Source organism: Schistocerca serialis, chromosome 5 (assembly GCF_023864345.2).
Source record: "Schistocerca serialis cubense isolate TAMUIC-IGC-003099 chromosome 5, iqSchSeri2.2, whole genome shotgun sequence".
NCBI classification, from domain to species: Eukaryota; Metazoa; Arthropoda; class Insecta; order Orthoptera; family Acrididae; genus Schistocerca; species Schistocerca serialis.
The window spans coordinates 468,155,275-468,173,841 of NC_064642.1; the positions used below are offsets into that span (position 1 = coordinate 468,155,275).

An 18,567-nucleotide genomic window follows, 5' to 3' on the forward strand; every position below is an offset into this window, starting at 1 on the left:
AGAAAAAGGAACTTGATTACCTTTTAATGAATATAGCCTTAGCACAGAAAGGGGTGATATAATGTAGGCAGCTGTCAAACTGTTTGACAATCTACAAAAGGAAATGAAATGTCTGCCAGATACCACCAGGGTTTTTAAAATTAAAGATGTTTCTCCTCAACAATTTCTTCCATACTAGGAGGAATACTTGAATAGAAATAATTAGTAATTTTTATTGAGTAGGCATGTAAATTACCACTGTGTTGGCATATAAATATTTCTTTGTTCATATGCATAAAAATATATGCATAAAAATATTTCCTAAGGAAGTAAATGTAGTTAACTCTTTAAACAACTGGGCATACTGAGAAGAGGTTTTGGAGTGAGCACCACATATATCCATATTACACATTCCTGTACAGCAAATAGGTTTTTTCTTTTTTTTCTTCAGTGATGTACTATCCTAGAACATGACATCATAAGGCATTAGTGAATGAAAATAGGAATGAAAGTCAACTTTTTGACATTTTCCTCTCCAAAAATCTGATACAATCTGTAATGCACAAGCTGCAGAGCTTAGATGTTTATGAAGATTTGTAGAATGCGCATTCCAGTTCAGGTTCTTATCTATATAAATACTTAATAATTTACAATAGTCTGTCTCATTTTTTGATTTATTCTTATTTATTCTTACACATTATTTCTAATAGTGTGATCATGCCTCATGCAGTACAGACTTACATGTATTGTGTTTTAGTTAACTACAGTCTATTTGCAGAGAACAAATTATTAATTTTCAAGAAAATTTTATTTACATTTTGAAGAGTAAATGCTTCTCCATTAGTTATGATTGTAGCACTCACATTGTGGACAAAGAAAATTATTTCTGCCTCTTGTATATATGATGGCAAATCATTTATAAGATTCATGAGTCGTTAAGCTGCTTGTGTGATAGTTTTCGCATTTATTTCTCATTTATGTCTTAGGGATTATGTAGATGATATTTTTCTGATAGTACGTCTACAGTCTAACTTGAATATGATCAAGTGGATTACAATTTAATAAATTGTTAAAGAATGTGATCTATTCCTTCTGCACCATAAAAGTCTGTCAAACTCTGATTCTAGCATCGGATCCCCTATGTCTTCCAAATCAACACCCAGTTCTTCCCCCACATAGAGACCCTCTGTGTGCCCTTTCCAGATAACCAAACTCTCTTCTGTGTTTAACAGTGGAATTCCTTTGCACTTTTAATTTGGCATTTTTACCTTAAATTTCACTGAAATTATTTTGACATTTCTATATGCTGAATCTGGCCTGATAATTGTTTCATTTTTGATTTATCCTGTAGTCATTTCCATTTAGGTTCTCTATAATTTCTGTAGATTTCATTTCTGAGTGACTTATATTGCTTTATTTCTTTCTTCTGGCGAATTTTTGTATTTCCTTTTTTTGCCAATCAAGTGAAATATTTCTTCCGTGACCCACAGTTTCTTTCAGTTACCTTCCTTGACCTGCACTTATCTATCCAACATCTGTGACTGTCCTTTTATGGGCTGTTAATTTCTCTTAAATTGAACTGTCAGCTATGTTTTTCATATCACAGCTTCTACAGCCTCAGAGAACTTCAGGCACAAACCAACATTCCTCAACCTGTCAGTAGCCCTCTTTACACACTGATGCTTCCTGACATGTGATTCTTTATCTGCTATTACCAGCTGATATACATAGCACAACTAAAGGAATCTTTTGCTTCTCCTATTCCTGATACCAAGGCTGTATCCTCATCACCTAACCTACGATTCTCTCTCTCTCTCTCTCTCTCTCTCCCCCCCCCCCCCCCCCCCCCTCAATTGTTTGCTTCTGACTTTGGCATGCTGGCTGTTTATTCCTCATGATGAAAATAATACTATCACTGAACTGTTCACAATAACTCATTCTTTACCCTAACTTCCTATTCATAACAAATCTTAGACCTGTAATATAATTTTCTACTGCTGTTGATATTACCCTATATTCCTCTTCTTTTCTACTGCATCTAATTGTGGCCTTTTCACATTTGCTATCTTTCCTTCCATATTTAGGTTTCTAAAATTGCATGCTTCAATTCATAAAATGTTACCTCTTCATTGGTTTTCGAGTGTTGTTCATGATCATTTTTCCCTTGGCAATTCCATTCCAGAGATGTGAATGGGGAAACTATTCCAGAATTTGTTGCCAATGGACAGCACAAAATGACACTGTTTTCCAATTACATGTTGTATTTTCTGTTGTGGATCCCTATTGTGTACCTTTGATGCAGTGGTTTCAATTGCATTCTGCATCCTCATGGTGTTGATAATTGCTAATTTTTTCTTCCTTTGGGGACAGTTTTCTGCCTCGAGGGCAAGGATGTGCCAGGGGATACCAGTATGCTATCTCCCAATTACTGGCCACAGTTTTCTATTTGGGAGATGTATGGCTATATCTCAACTCCGTGTATTGGCCCTGATGAGCCATTCAGTACTGACTGGCTGTCATGACATCCTCTGCCAATGGCACCATTCAGATGTGGTATGGGGTTAGCCTACAGCTCTACTGACCTTTGTCAGCTTCCTTGACCTTGGGTCTGCCACTTATCACCCAAGAAGCTACTCAATTGGCACCTTGAGGTTGAGTACACATCATATCACTCCTTCCATCAAAGAAAATCTCTGGCAGTAACAGGAATGGAACCTGGCTTCTCCACATAGCAGTCCCATGACCACTTAGCTGTCGAGATGGACGGGATCTATCATGCATATTGTTTAAAAGGAGGGGTTAACTCAGCAGCAAAGTCTGACACAATTTGAAAGGGAGTCCACTTGATTTTGGGGTCTTGTTCAATTTCAGCAATTTCAACTGTTTCTTGATGCCACTGACAACAACATCTATATCATTCACATATGCAGTGGTATAAGAACCGATCTGAGAAGGTAGTCCTGGATCCTCCTTTAGAAATAAATATTTGAAAGTTGAGTTTAGTAATTCTGCTTTTGGCTTGCTACCCTCAGTTCATGTTTCTGTGTTGTGCACAAGTGTCTGAATGCCAACTTTGGTGCTGCTGACAGTCAATTTTTTTGGGGTTTTTAGACAGGTCTTTCAATAGGATTTTGTTATAGTATTCATTCACGACTTTGGGCATCACCTTTTGACAGCTAACCATGTTTCATTTAGCATTCTAACCAACTTTCATCTTCAAGAGTTTCTCTCATGTTTGAACTCATTAATCCAGCTGCAAATATTCACACACCAATTTGCATTTGTCCCTACCTTACATACAAAATCATCATGCAGAAATGCTCTCATGTCAACCCCATTGCTACCTCACTATAACTGGTGCACAAAACTAAACAAGTGTATGGCTGGTGTCCCACCTAGTAGACCAAGCAAGGTGAAACTTGCATGTTTTACCAAGAACTGGTGTCACTGCCAAGCACATTTCTTGGAACTGAAACAGTCAACTGCAGCACAGGAGACTTCAAAAATGAATGACCTTTGCACAAATTTCAGTATTAGCATATTAACCGTAACCTGTACTGTTCCAGTTGTATGTTTTGATGGCTTATCTTACTTTACCCTCCTCCTCCCCTACAACTACTAATCATCATCTATGTGCATAGTTCCCACCCCCTTGCTGCTCTTTTTTTTACCAGCATTTTATTTTAACTGTTTATTTTATACAGAGATCAGGGAGAGTAATGACTGTATCATTGTTTAAGAATGTATTGTATTTTTCTTTGACACAATCTAGGGGAACAGAGCGAATATAATGTGTAAAAAAAACCAAAGACTTTCACTTAATACTTTGTCTACTTATTTGTCATGAATATTTTGCCTATCATTCTTATTCTGGAAGGCAGTGACTATCTTTAATGGGAGGGGTGAATCCTTCATCAACTTATGTGTTCCAGTAAATTTAAAGATGTAAAAGTAATTTAATTATGTAAAATTATTGAGGCTAACTTGGAACAAAAATCTCCATAGTAGAAGCACGCTCCACTTCAGACTATTCTAACCTAGGACAAAAAGCACATAATTTCCTGACAATTTTGCAGAACACAGAAATACACTTTCTTACTTACCCTTGTACAGGCAGTTGAATCATATCTCTATCTGTCATTATTCTAAGCAAATAGTCATGGACTTCATCTGTTGTCTTGGGACCACCCATGTTCAGCATAAGGATTGCTGTCTTTGGTGCAGTCACAGATTCTGACAAGGGTTGTGATGCTGCTTTTGTAGACAAATATTTCAGTTGTTTCATGTTATTAGTTACTGGAAGATGTCGACCTGACCACAAAGAATACCAGGAGGTAATGAAGCATAGTAAAATATTATAGTGGAAGTTTTACATTTGGAAAATAACATTGAAATAATAAATTTCCTGAATGGGAATAAAACTGCACTCTTATCCTCCTGGGGACTGAATGGCTACAATTTTTAAGACACTGGTCATAAAGAGGAGTCACACTATAATAACAAAGTCAAGTGTTTCTGCAGAAACTAGGTGCACTTGTTTCAACCTTTCAAAGTAGCTGCTTTCTTCCTGATATGAATACATAAAGTAAGAAGTTACCTAAAGAGGCTACATGGTGATCCTTAAAAATGAGTGACATAAAACCCAGTAACTGCCTGACACAACCATTATGTAACTGAGTTCATCTAGAAGCAAGTAACAATATAACAAACATATGTATGACAAATGCTTAAAAAACTATGAGACTTTGGAAAAAGTCAAATCATGAAATACTCAGAGAGAAGATCGTCATTTTGGAGAAACAGTAGTGACTGTGGCAGTCTCTCTGCACAGTGTGAATGATAAAGTGCATGTAGGGCTAGTGTAAAATAACTTGGCACCTGCGCAGAAACGCATTCTTATTCTCAACACTGGATGAGTCCACTTCTTTGTTTTGAAGGGCACTCACCTTAGTATGCTGTTGTCTGCTGAGCTGTGCACTTCACCTGCTAGAAGCAACCATCAGAGTTGTCAAATTATTTGTCTTACTGGCGTATCTTTTTAACAGTATAATTCACAGGTTTGTTAGCTGTAGCTTAGAAGTTCTGCTTGTGAGTAGCCTTCAGTTTCTGAATTGCACCTCCCCCACTGTGCAATGACTGCTTGCAATTGAACCTCCACTGTTATCGTTGTCCAAAACCCTACCATGTCCTCAGTACAGGCACATGTACTCTACCAGAATGTTCTGAAAGATCCATGCAAATCATCATAGAGTTCTTCAAACACTTACCAATCCCCAACAGTCATTATCACTCAGATTTTGTGTGGTCATCAACGAAGATAAAATTCAACTTTGCAGGGTGGTTGGTCGTCTTATCTGGCTCAAGTTTGCAGGCTAATTGCAAAATATCACTACTGGAATTATTGGTTGTACAGTATATGGAAGCAGGAAATACAATTTCAACTGCCCCTAGTTGTGATATGGGAAACTGTGTGTCTTTTCCTTAGTGGAGACAGCTCAGAGTGCCCTGTTGAACATTGTATCTCTGAGATGTTTCATTTTTTCTGAAAATCTGCAAGGTCTATGCCTGTCATCCAACTTGATTATTTATTTATTTATTCATTTATTTTTGTTAACTCATTCCAAGGGTAAAATTGAGGGTAAATCACTACCAATCTGCCATGAGATTCCTAACAATTATCAGTCTTCTGTGAAACATTCGAGCACGCCTTGCTGATGATGTTATGATGGATGACTTTTTTTAATGTCATCGTTAAGCAGTAAATTTATCTGCAATAAATGGTCTGCTGTTTTATTGCATTTTCTATGATTTGAAATACTATCAAACAACTCACTTTCAAATCACAGTAATGGCTGTCACAGTGTGAGCAATCTCTATCTCTCTTTTTAACTTTAACTGAATTTTCCTTTGATTGAGGTCTGCCATCAATAATACGCATAGTATCTCACAAAGATTGAGCTAGTTTATGAAGAAAATACATTTAGTCACAGTTGAGTGACATACTGCTACATAGATATACTGAACTCTTTCACATAAGAGTTAAGCTTATTTGAAGTTTCTATTCCACTTCTAAAGACACTGATAAAACAATATATTTTCTTCTTTATACAAAATTAAAAACTGCAAATGACAAACTTCAGACTGACATGGTTGACAAGGCTATATCTTTCAGTATTCTCCCCAATGATAAAATTCCAGTCTATCTCCTCTTTTAACTATAAAATTAATTTAATGGGATTACTGACATGCTGAGGAAATGCTGATTTATGAGCTCATCCTGCAAAAATACATGTTCAATGTTCATCTATGAAGAAAAATTACATGAGCTAGTCCCATCAAATTAAAACAAGAAAATAATCTGAATAAATAGAAATGGAAATTTAGAAGAAAGCTTATGACGTCAGAATTCAGATGTTATCAGAATGATGTCTTTTATACGCAGAAACAGTGATAAGTAAAACTTAAAAATTGCAGTTATTCTACAGACAACAGTGAGCCAATATGAGGAGATAACAAGGGAATGGGAGCATGACAAGTTAAATTTCTCCATAATCATCCTCTCTGCAATATACAAATCAAACTACACAAAGGCACATGACAGGTAATCACTGATATTAATTTCTCATTTAAAGTATGATGTACAAAAGTCACTCAAATTTAATTATAAAAATCATAGAAATTTTTCCCTAGTTAACAGTTTTGATTTACATTTGATCCTGTCTTGAGATTCACATTTATTTATCAGCAATTTCTACTGCAATAAGTTGCAAATCTGATTACTTTTGATTAAAATTTCCTGAGTAGAAGGGTCTCTTGAGTGAATAGCACAAATAACCATTCAGCATTTTAATTTAGAAGCCCCTGACATATAATAACATAGCATAATCCATACCAAAATTGTAAATCCACATACCAATACTGTAAATCCACTTGGAAGATTTGTGCGAATAGCTGTCAGATTGTGAAATAACCTGTAATGCCCAATTCAGAAGCCAAGTCAGACATATCTCCAAATTAGCTTTCACCAATCATATGGAATCAACCACTTCAGATACGAAATATTCACATGAAATGCTGATCATTGCCAAATATCTCAGCAAGTAGGCTAAGAGTTTCCAGCTTTTAACCCCATTAAGGGCACAGAATATAAGAACTGCATATTACGCATACTTTGACAACATTTTTATTTGATTAAATAGCAGCTCCAGCTACATAAAAAACGTATCTTATTTAGTGAAAATAAATACATACATGCAGCTGGAGCTGTTATTTAATCAAATATAGCAACAGTTGTGGATGACCTATGTCAAAGATGAGGAGTATTTTGTACAAAATAATAAATATTTTTATTTGTCCTTCAAAGAGCATATCAGTACAGGAAAGAGATAACTTTATTGTGAAAAGGGGAGTTACTACTCACCATATAGTGGAGGTGCTGAGTTGCTGATGGGCACAATAAAAAACTATCACACATAAAGCTTTCGGCCAGTAAGGCCTTATTGGCCGAAAGCTTTATGTGTGACAGTCTGCAACTCAATATCTTCTCTATATGGTGAGTAGCAGCTTTCCTTTTCATAATATTGTTGCAATCCTTCCTGGATTTTCTACTGCTTGATTAATGAGATAACTTGCAATTTAGAGGAACACAAAGCACAAAATTTATCTTCTGTTTCTAATGTAACTATATACCTTCATGAATATTATGCACGGTGAATCTGAACTCTGTCACCAAAATTTTGGAGATCATTCAGGGATATCTCCTGTGTATTTTGGTATATGGAATCTGCAACCTCTGGCAACTGATTAGAGTGATAACATAATTATGATTTAGTCATTTTGTTGTTCCAGTTAACTTTATTTCTGTGAAAATGTCCTCACAACAGTGAACAAGTCTGTGATATGGAAACACCGAAAGGTAAAATACAAATCACAGAGTAATGCAAGTACTGTGATATAGTTGGCTTTACAGCAGGAAGAACTCATTGGGGTGTAAATGTGCCATTTTCCACTGCACAATGTGATTACTGGCCAAATCTTCCATTGTTAAACCTATCTACACTGCTGTGTATCACTGTTAACACAATTAACACTACCTTGAATGCAAGCACTATCCTGAATGCAAGCATACACTGAGGTGACAAAAGTCATGGGATAGCAAAACGCACATATACAGTTCGTGGTAGTATCATGTATACGAGTTACAAAAGGGCAGTGCATTGGCAGAGCTGTCATTTGTGCTCAGGCGATTTATGTAAAACACTTTCCTAAGTGATTATGGCTGCATGCATGACAGGAATTAACAGACTCTGAATGTGGAATGGTAATTGGAACTAGACACACGAGACATTGTATTTCAGAAATCATTAGGGCATTCAATATTCCAATTTCTGCAGATTCAAGAGTGTGCTCAGGATACCAAGTTTCAGGCATTACCTCGCACCATGGCCAACGAAGTGCATGATGGCTTTCACTTAATGTCCAAGAGCCATGTCATTTGCATGGAGCTGTCAGTGCTAACAGACAAGCAACACTACATGAATAAATCGATGTGGGACGTATTCATTAGGACAGTGCAGTGGAATCTGATGTTAACAGGCAATGGCAGCAAATGACCAATGCTAGTGCTTTTGCCAACAGCATGGCATCATTGCAGTCCCTCTCCTGAGCTCTCGACCATATTGGTTGGACCTTAGATGACTGGAAAACAGTGGCATTGTTAGATGAATTCTGATTACAGTTGGCAAGAGCTGATGGTAGGTTCTGAGTGTGGTGCAGATCCCATGAAGCAATAGACTCAAGTTGACAAAAAGGCATTGTACAAGCTGGAGGTGGTTCCATAATGGTGTGGCTATGTTTACATGGAGTGGACTGTGTCCTCTGGTCCAACTGGACTAGTCATTGATTGGAAATGGTTATGTTTGGCTGCTTGGAGACCATTTGCAGCCATTCATGGACTTCATGTTCCTAAACAAATATGTTTTTTTCATGGATGACAATGCCACAATTGTTCATCATTGGTTTGAAGAACATTTTGAATGATTCAGCCACTCAGATTGCCTGACATGTATCCCATCAAACATTTATGGGACATAATCAAGAGGTCAGTCTGCACAATGCTCTTACTGAGAGAAATGGCAGTAAGAGATCAAACTAAATGTAGTCACCCTACAACAATACACTGAAGACCATGAGTGCCTTATACAAAAATATTCTGTATTTGTCTCTGCACAAAACCAGAAATTATGTCAGTGGAGTTCAGGTTCATTTCCATATAAAGTCAGTTAACAAAGTTTCATGTACCAGCATTAAATGATTACTACAGGGAATACTACAACCCTCGTACGTATTGCTCACACAGTGATCATGAAGATAAGATTAGAATAATTACTGCATACATAGAGGCATTCAAACAATCATTCTTCCCACACTCCACAAGTGAAAGTAGGTCTAACAGGAAGAAACCCTGATAACTGGTACAATGGGATACACCCACTGCCATGCACCTAAAGGTGGTATGCAGAGTGTAGATGCAGATGTTGGAGCAGATTAACAGTACTGGTACATCCAAATACAGTCATACTTGGTTTGTGAATGCTGTTTCCTGGATACTGTACGCTGCAGAGGGGTGAAAAAAAGCAGTGGCGGGGGATGGAGGTCGAAGTTACTAGATCGAGCAGGAAGAGGTAGAGGGAAATATAACTGTTACGTGCACTGTATAAGTTATATCTTGCTTCGGAAGTTCTCTAAGTGTCAAATTTCTGTCTGCAACCTTATTACAATTCTTTCTGGGGAAAAGAAAAGTAATTATGACTCCATAACACTGTAATTACTAATATTCGCGGATGAGAACGTTTTGTATCTAACAAGTGCGGCGAAAGTATTTGAAGAAAGAATAAGACGAATTGGATTGTGTTTTACACTGTCTTCTCTCTCTCTTTTCCCTCAAATCACAGATAATTTGTCGGTCTTGTTAGCTCGTCGGCAGAGCGTGACAGCTATGCCTGCACACACTCTACTTCTAAAACTTTTTTTCGTATTATGTGACACACACACACACACACACACACACACACACACACACACACACAAAAGAGAGAGAGAGAGAGAGAGAGAGAGAGAGAGAGAGAGAGAGAGAGAGAGAGCACTTACCTATTACGAAGCGTATAGTGTTCATCATGGATTGACTCAGAATTTCAGTATCTGTTTGGACTATCTATCAAAAATCTTCTCTACAATTTCGCTGTTTAGTCTCACGACAATCACGTGTGAGAGAACTACCCTAATGATGACACCAAAAGTGCTCGTCACTTCTCTGTCGTGATGTAACTGTGGCTACAAAAAATAAAAAGACAGAAATAATGGTTCTCTTGATAAAGAAAGTTGCTTCATGAAGATAACATTGTGTTTATATAAACACCTGATCTGGTGTAAAGCACGCTTTCATGCTTCTCGTTTTTCATTTCACCAGCATGCTGCCAATATAACGAAAATCCTTGCATACGTCAGCCGACACTGAGTCGGGAAAGACAATACATAACATTTTATTTGGTGTACATATCATGTAGTCTATACCACAAGGCAAGAAATAACTTGAAAACTAGTTTCTGTTTGTTAATTCAAGGAAGCAGCTTGTTAATACTTTTCTTGTCCAACCGAACCTCTGTTAAGACCTAATCATAAAAACGCTGAAGCGCCAATTTTTACATCTGGGAGCTAAAATTTGCAATGGATTTCACAATAAGACTTTTACTATGTCCCGATTCGTGACATCCTTACAAGTATCAAGCAAGTTTCCACTGATGTCAGGCTGTCTTTAACAGGTAAGTCAGATAACAAGACACTTAAAATAATGGAGTGGTATCGGCAGTGAGTAGCGTCCTAATATTATTCATTTTTGGGATAATACACTGCTAAATTTGCTCAACTTTGAAGTTATTCTTCTATTAACTTTCAGAAAATTACAGGTGTCTCGGTGCTAATGGGCACTGATATGGGTGTGGTTTTTTACAGTTATATCTGATTGTGTTACAGCTATCGAAAATTTACAAGTTTCCCGTAATTTGGGAGCAATAATCAGCACTTGTCTGCTGATATAGTTTATGAATACTCGCCCAGATATACATCATCGTATTTATAAAAGATGACCTTTTGTTGCAAGCTCACATCTTACACTCCTCATTCCTACGCATGACGCATGTTTTGCTTCGCTCTAGCTCTAGACGGAAGCATAAAATGTGATGGTTGTGAGTTTAGTGGCAACGCGTCGCAGGGATATGGTGGTGGCGGTACAATGTGAAATATGCTGTCAATAGTTGGCCGCATAGTGCTATTGTTGGTGGATCTATATAAATTATTCATTTTTTTGTTATTTGTATTAAAATCATACGAGTGTCTTGTTCCAAAATTTAGGTCCTTCTCAAAATGTTTTCGCTTTTTATTTCTTCAGTGTTGGTCACACATTTTCGACAGTTGTCTGTTTTTTGCGCTAAAGAGTCAAGTGTCAGATTTAGTGTTTTGTGCTGCAGTGACAATTTCAAAAATGGTGTGGAGTTGCCGGCAACCGTGTTGAATAGTTGATTATATCGAAACGTTTAATTTGTTGGAAATAAGAGCTCACTGTCGAAGTTGAATAAGCAGATGCCATGAAATAATAGTAACGTTATGTAGACATTGTCAAATGAGTTTGGGTTAAGTCATATTTAGCAATTGTATACCAAATTACTCTTAAGAATTGCAAATATTGTGCTGTCATGGAAAATAAGGAAAGTGAGATTGTGTTGCTTATTTTACTTGGTTTGCCAGCTAGTGGCAAAACAACGTTCTCAAAAGTGTTGATGAAGTTGAGTGGCGACGTTAATGTTTCTGGATCCGTGGGTGAAAAAAATCACAGTATAATTCATATTTGTTATGATGCATTAGTGCCACTACTTTCGCTTGAACAAACTAAGTGGAGTGAAACTCGTAAGAAGGTTGTTGCTGTAGTTGAAAATATTATTTGCCTCCTGAAAACACAGAACTATTCAGAACTAGACGACTACTTGCAGTGTATGCAAATAGAGAAGACCAAAAGGCACATTTCACAAGCTACAGACGAAACTACAATGGTCCTCATAGATGACAATATGTATTACAGTAGTATGCGGTATGAATATTTTAAAATGGCAAGAAGATATACAATAAGTTTTGCAGAAATCTGTTTACACTGTTCAGCAGAGGTGGCTTGTAGTCGCAACTCTCAGAGATCAGATGATCGTGTGGCACAAGATACTATTATTAGAATGGCAGGAAAACTGTGCTGCCCCAGTAAGAAAAATTCGTGGGAGAAATGGTTCTGTTGTCTCTCTTCAGAATCGCCATTTGATAAGAGAGATGCACAAACTGTATTCCGGGTTATAGAGGATAGCCTTAAGGAACCAGTTTTACCTGTGAATAATGAAGATGATGAGAATGCACATAAAAAATGTGCTCCTAATCTCATTCATGAAGCTGATATTGCTCTGCGGAAAGTTATAGGTAGTAAAATAAAGCAACTATCTGCAAGCACCGCTGCTGGTAAAAATAAGCAATCCTTAATTTTAAAGAAACAGTTACTCCTACAAGAATTGAAAAGTGGTGTTCTGGAGGTGCCAGAAGCCATATATAAAATGTTTGAGACCAGAAGTGATGAACTGCAGGAAGAATTACAACAGTGGTGGCTAACTTTTTTTTTATGAGGAGTGTTTAGGTCCAGTACAGTAAATGCAACTGTGAGAACTGGCAGAAAGCACTGGAAACACAGGTAACTTCACAAATTTTGTATTGTGACCATGTACCAAAATAACAACTACACAGTAGTTTTTACTTTAAATCGTGGTTTTTAATTAATGAGCTATTGGTGTAGTTATCTTCCAACTGAATTGGGATTGGCCATATGGTAAATCATCTAGATATCTTTGTGTATTACTAAAGACTGGATATAAAATGTATACTGGCTATAGCAAGGAAAATGTTTATGAAGAAGAGAAATTTGTTAACATTGGGTATAGATTTAAGTTTCTGGAAGTCTTTTCTGAAAGTATTTCTATGGAGTGTAGCCATGTATGGAAGTGAAATGTGGATGATAAATAGTTTAGACAAGAAGAGAGCAGAAGCTTTTGAAATGTGGTGCTACAGAAGAATGCTGAAGTTAGATGGGTGGATCACATAACTAATGGGGAGGTGCTCAATAGAATTGGGGAGAGGAGGATTGTGTAGCTCAACTTGACTAGAAAAAGGGATTGGTTGATAGGACACATTCTGAGGCATCAAGGGATCACCAATTTAGTATTGGAGGGAAGTGTGGAGGGTAAAAATCATAGAGGTAGACCAAGAGATGAATACACTAAGAAGTATGTATGTTGCAGTAGTTACTTGGAGATAAAGTGGCTTGCACAGGACAGAGTAGTATGGAGGGCTGCATCAAACCAGTCTCTGGACTGAAGACCACAACAACAACAACAACATTACTAAAGACTAACATGAAGCATCTGATTTGAAAGTGTATCCTCTAAACCATTTGCACATTGTACCCAGATGCATTACAGCTTACAATAAAATCTGAGGTCATCACAGAAAATTAATTTGTAAGACATGGTGGTAGTCCTACAGATCAGATACTATATGGACTATTATCCTAGTTCACTAATGCTTGCTGTATTCTGATAGTGAATTTTAGTGTCAAGAAGTTTTTAGCTACAGTCAATTACATGAGGTAATTTGTGTGCAACATCAGACACATTTTGAGAAACGTCTCCTTAAAATCCTTTCTTGAGAACATCTGACTGAGAAAATAGCACTTTCCAGTTGACACAATCATGTTTTTAATGTCCAATAATGTTCCTACATAGACTAGGCACTACATTAAAGTGTACAATGAGTTTCTTACAAAATGGCAACATAGCACTTCTCCTTAATTTTAATAAAAGAAATAATGCTGTCTTTTGTGTGCAATTTTAATTGGTGTGGGTTCAGAAAAGGCCTAATGTATTGATACTTCTGCTGTGAAAGGTTCATCACTTCAAGAAGCAGTTATTGGGGTAGTGATACATATATGCCAAGCACTACCGCATCAAGCGTGTCTGTCTGCTCCTAAAAGCAATTTCTTTTATTGCAGAGAATGTAAGTGAATCATTGAAGCAGCCCTACATAGTTTTTTATTATTTTTAACAATATAATGAAAAAGATGGATTGCTACTCACTTTATAGAAAATGCATTACTTCAGAAGAAAGGATTTTGGCTGAGTCATTTTGTTGCATCTGTCTGTGACTGAGTGTCTCCTCTGTATGGCAGGTAGCAGTCTATCCTTGTCATAATATTATTGTTAGTCCCTTATTTGATTTTTAATTTATAATTGTCACTGCTAGGAACACCCTCTTTCTACAAAGCAACTACAGCTTGGTAGTGCCTCGAGAGCAATTTGCGACCCTGTATGTTGTTAACTTTCAGTGTCATGCAAGGTGCACTGTTATTTTTGCACATGAAAACTTTTCTGCCTGGCATAAATTGTTTTTCTGTTTTATGTTCTTATCAGAAATGGGCAGTCTGAGATTATATCTAATGAATTTTTCAGAAAATGACATAAAATGGAGCATTTAATGAAAATTTGTATATGATGTCTACAGAAAAGATTCTACATGTATAAATGTTGGGTAACAATAACCGTAAGTTTATCCTATCTGTATAATATCTAAATAAATGTCTCTTGAGACTTCCATAACAGTTTTATAGTTCAGTTCTTGCTGCAGATCTCTAGAGGAAAAAGCGTTGGTCGTACTGAACAGAAATGCAGTCAGTGAATCTAGAAGGATGCAGCATTTCAGTGGATGCAGAAATGCTCGCCCATGAGCAAAAATAGCATCACAAACTTGGAAAATCATTTAATATCATTCCAAGATGCATGAACAATATTTCGAAGAAGTAAAAAGTAAGAGGTGAGCTTTCATAATTTGGAAGAGGAACTGTAGTCATTGTTATAGAATAGATACTGTTGTAAATGATCATGCTAATAGACAGGTATACATGGATGTTTTAGAGTTTTATGCAAATTCTTGCTTATTATAGAACTTAAATTTCACATTTTCTCAAAGTAATCTTCATGAAGTTCTTTCATTCACCAATCGCATAATAAAGGCTCAAAAATACGATTCCCGGGAAAGTGCTATTCTGGAATTTTTCAAAGCACAGTGCCTTCATGGAGATCTAGAATAGGCCTGTGTGTGCTCGAGCTGGGCAATAAGGTGGACATTGAGGACGTGTTAGTTGCTCCTCATTATGATGAAGCTAACACACTTATTTTGACCGTGTGAATTATAATAGGCAATTGGATTCGATAGTTACAGCAGCATGGATGGCGAACTTACTCCCAAGGTACATGCACCACTTCAACACATGCCCGATCTACAATTACCATAATCTTTATGAAAACTCTCAACAAAATGCTATCATTAATATTTTCAGTTCCACCAATTAGTACCTTTTATTACTGGTTGCGTACAATGTGCACACTTGCGATTGTGATGATGTTTGGTCTGTGGGGCACTCAACTGCGCAGTTATTAATGCCCGTACAAATTCCCAATCTTTGCTCAGTCCAATCTCTCCACTTTCAGGAATGATGATGAAATGATGAGGGCAACACAAACACCCAGTCATCTCAAGGCAGGTCCAAATCCCTGACCCTGCCGGGAATCGAACCTGGGATCGTGTGCTCGGGAAGCGAGAACGAGACCACGAGCTGTGGACACTTGTGATTGTGTTTTTAAGAAGGCTCAGTAGGGATTCTCATTCATGCACCAAAGCACATGGTGAGCGCCACCACTTAACAAAAGCAAGGCCTCTCTGGCCCAGCTTGGAATACTAGCCAAATTCCTTTCAGAGTATGCTGATACAATATTTCCATATTTAGCAGTCGTATACAACAGCTCACTCATAGAAAGTTCTGTACCTGAAGACTGGACAGTTGCACAAGTCACGCCAATACCCAAGAAAGGAAATAGGAGGAATTACAGATCCGTATCACTAACATCAATTTGCAGTAAGGTTTTGGAACGTATACTTCGTTCGAACATTATGAATTATCTTGAAGAAAATTATTGACAAATAGTCAGCACGAACTCAGAAAATATAATTTTTGTTAGACACAACTAGCTCTTTATTCTCATAAAGTAATGAGTGCTATTGACAGGGGAGTAAAATTGATTCCATATTTTTAGATTTTCAGAAGGCTTTTGACATCGTTCCTCACAAGCAACTTCTAATCAGATTGCTTGCACTATGGAGTATGGCCTCAGTTGTGCGACAGGGTTCTGAGTTCCTGTCAGAAAGGTCACAGTTCGTAGCAGTTGATGGAAAGTCATTGAGTAAAACAGAAGTAATATCTGGCATTCCCCAGGGAAGTGTTATAAGCCCTTTGCTGTACCCGGTCTTTATAAACAACATACGAGGAAATTTGAGCAGTCCTCTTAGATTGTTTGCAGATGATGCTGTCATTAACCATCTTGTAAAGTCATTATGTGATCAAAAACAATCATTAATGATTTAGACAATATATCTGTATGGTCCAAAAAGGGGCAGTTGACTCTAAATAATGAAAAAAATATTGTCGTCCCCCGTGAGTACTAAAATAAATCTGCTGAATTGTGGTTCACAATAAATTGCACAGATCTAAAGGCTATAAAATCAACTAAATACTTAGGGATTACAATTACAATTAACTTAAATTGGAAAGACCACATTGCTAATGTTGTGGGTAAAGCAGGCCAAAGGTTGTGGATTATTGGCACAGCACTTACAATGTGTAATAAGTGTCTATTGAAGATATTGCTTACAACATCCTTGTCTGCCCTCTTCTGGAGTATTGTGGAGTGGGATGTGCATCAGATGGAACTGACAGAGGACAGCAAAAAATTCAAAGAAGGGCAGCTTGTTTTGTACTATTGCAAAATAGGAGAGAGAGTGCCATGGACGTAATACATGAATTGGGGTGGTGATCATTAAAACAAAGGTGTTTTTTTGTTACAGCAGAACCTTCTCGTGAAATTTCAGTCACCAACTTTCTCATCTGGATGCAAAACTATTATGTTGGTGTCCACCTACATAGGGGGGAATTATCATCATGATAGAAACCAGAGCTCACACAGAAAGATTAAAAGTGCTTGTTTTTCCAATGCACTGTTCAAGAGTGGAACGGTAGATAAATATCTTGAAGGTGGTTTGATAAACCCTCTGCCAACCAATTAATTTTTGAATTGCAGAGTAATGATGTAGATGTAGAACAAGAAATAAAGCAGGCAAACATCTACTTACAAAATTTCAAACACTGAACATTATTTCTCTACGGTTAGAAGGTGCAGGTTCAGCCAACTGCTGTCTTCGCTAATATGAAGGACTAGTATAAAATTTTCGAGAAAAGTGCTGACTGAATCCAAAGAGTACACTTGATCTGCCTTTTCAGTCATCACCTGAACCTGAAGCTTTCCCCCATTGTTAAGGGAAGATGTAGGGCAAAATTGTGAAAAAGTTTGAATTTTTTTAATTGCATAATTTATTAGGTTGATTCTTTAAGAACAACATCGCAAAGTTTCATAATCAATTTCTGGCTAGAAATATGTTTTAAAAAAGTTTGTTTGGGTATCTTTGCCTGTCACGCCCCCTCTTTCCATGCAGCGATCCACACCTTCTTAATGCTCGAAATTTTTTGTGCCTTCATTTTTGATTCACACAATCGAAATGAAATGCAGATGAATCTAGAAGGCTATGAGAAAGATTATCCTTGCCTGTTCCTCTGTTTACAATGTGTTTAATATTATATGCTACAAGCTTAATCAGTTTTTAGTCTTGCATATGTCAACATGTTTTGTTTGAAGTGGGTCGTAACAGTGGACACATATTTAAAAAAGTAAAGAAATGCCGAATTTCAGATGTAAATGGTATAGGTAATTTAAATAACAATGTTACAGATGCTGCTCCTAAACACAAAGAACAGTTATTGACAACCTCACTGTGTTCATTGAAGAAGAAAATTAGTGAAGGAATTGATGATGCTATGTACAATACTAAAGACAAGTTTCCAGTGGACTTCGGTTGATTGACATTGAAATACTTGCCCATATGATTAATGTTTCATGTGCACATGGTAATTCTAGGTCAAAGGGCATTAGACTGTATGATGACAGTGACAGAATTGGTGTTGTTAAGTAATATACATATTTTGTGTAAAGTTTGTAAATATGACAATATTATGAAAAGGGTAGTTGCTACTCACTGTATAGTGGAGATGCTGAGTAGCATATGTTGTTGTTGTGGTCTTCAGTCCGGAAACTGGTTTGATGCAGCTCTCCATGCTACTCTAACCTGTGCAAGCTTCTTCATCTCCCAGTACCCACTGCATGCAACCTACATCCTTCTGAATCTGCTTAGTGTATTCATCTCTCGGTCTCCCTCTACGATTTTTACCCTCCACGCTGCCGTCCAATACTAAATTGGTGATCCCTCAATGTCTCAGAACATGTCCTACCAACCGATCCCTTCTTCTAGTCAAGTTGTGCCACAAGCTCCTCTTCTCCCCAATTC

The 18,567-nt window shown here is 37.1% G+C and overlaps 2 protein-coding genes across 9 annotated transcripts in view; one reads left to right on the plus strand and one right to left on the minus strand.

The window, feature by feature from the left end:
• Positions 1–10,533, minus strand: part of LOC126481182 (ferrochelatase, mitochondrial) — a 66,926-nt gene extending 56,393 nt beyond the window's left edge. Inside the window, exons 1-3 of one of the 4 annotated variants that reach the window (XM_050104763.1) lie at positions 10,397–10,533; positions 10,129–10,311; positions 4,083–4,290 (exon numbers count right to left, since the gene is read on the minus strand). In XM_050104763.1, coding sequence (XP_049960720.1) covers positions 4,083–4,290; positions 10,129–10,156 — 236 coding nt within the window. In that variant the 5' untranslated portion in view covers positions 10,157–10,311; positions 10,397–10,533. Of the gene's footprint in view, positions 1–4,082; positions 4,291–6,892; positions 6,951–7,668; positions 7,690–9,559; positions 9,577–10,128 lie in introns of those variants that run through there. The other 3 variants (XM_050104764.1, XM_050104761.1, XM_050104762.1) reach the window with 3 other exon arrangements.
• Positions 10,534–10,668: 135 nt separating this feature from the next.
• The window catches only part of LOC126481183 (L-seryl-tRNA(Sec) kinase), a 43,727-nt gene continuing 35,828 nt past the window's right edge, over positions 10,669–18,567 (plus strand). The window contains exons 1-2 of one of the 5 annotated variants that reach the window (XM_050104768.1): positions 11,473–12,757; positions 14,005–14,115. In XM_050104768.1, the coding sequence (XP_049960725.1) occupies positions 11,730–12,692 (963 nt within the window). In that variant the 5' untranslated portion in view covers positions 11,473–11,729 and the 3' untranslated portion in view covers positions 12,693–12,757; positions 14,005–14,115. Of the gene's footprint in view, positions 10,800–10,820; positions 10,846–11,472; positions 12,758–14,004; positions 14,116–14,742; positions 14,929–18,567 lie in introns of those variants that run through there. The other 4 variants (XM_050104767.1, XM_050104769.1, XM_050104770.1 and 1 more) reach the window with 4 other exon arrangements.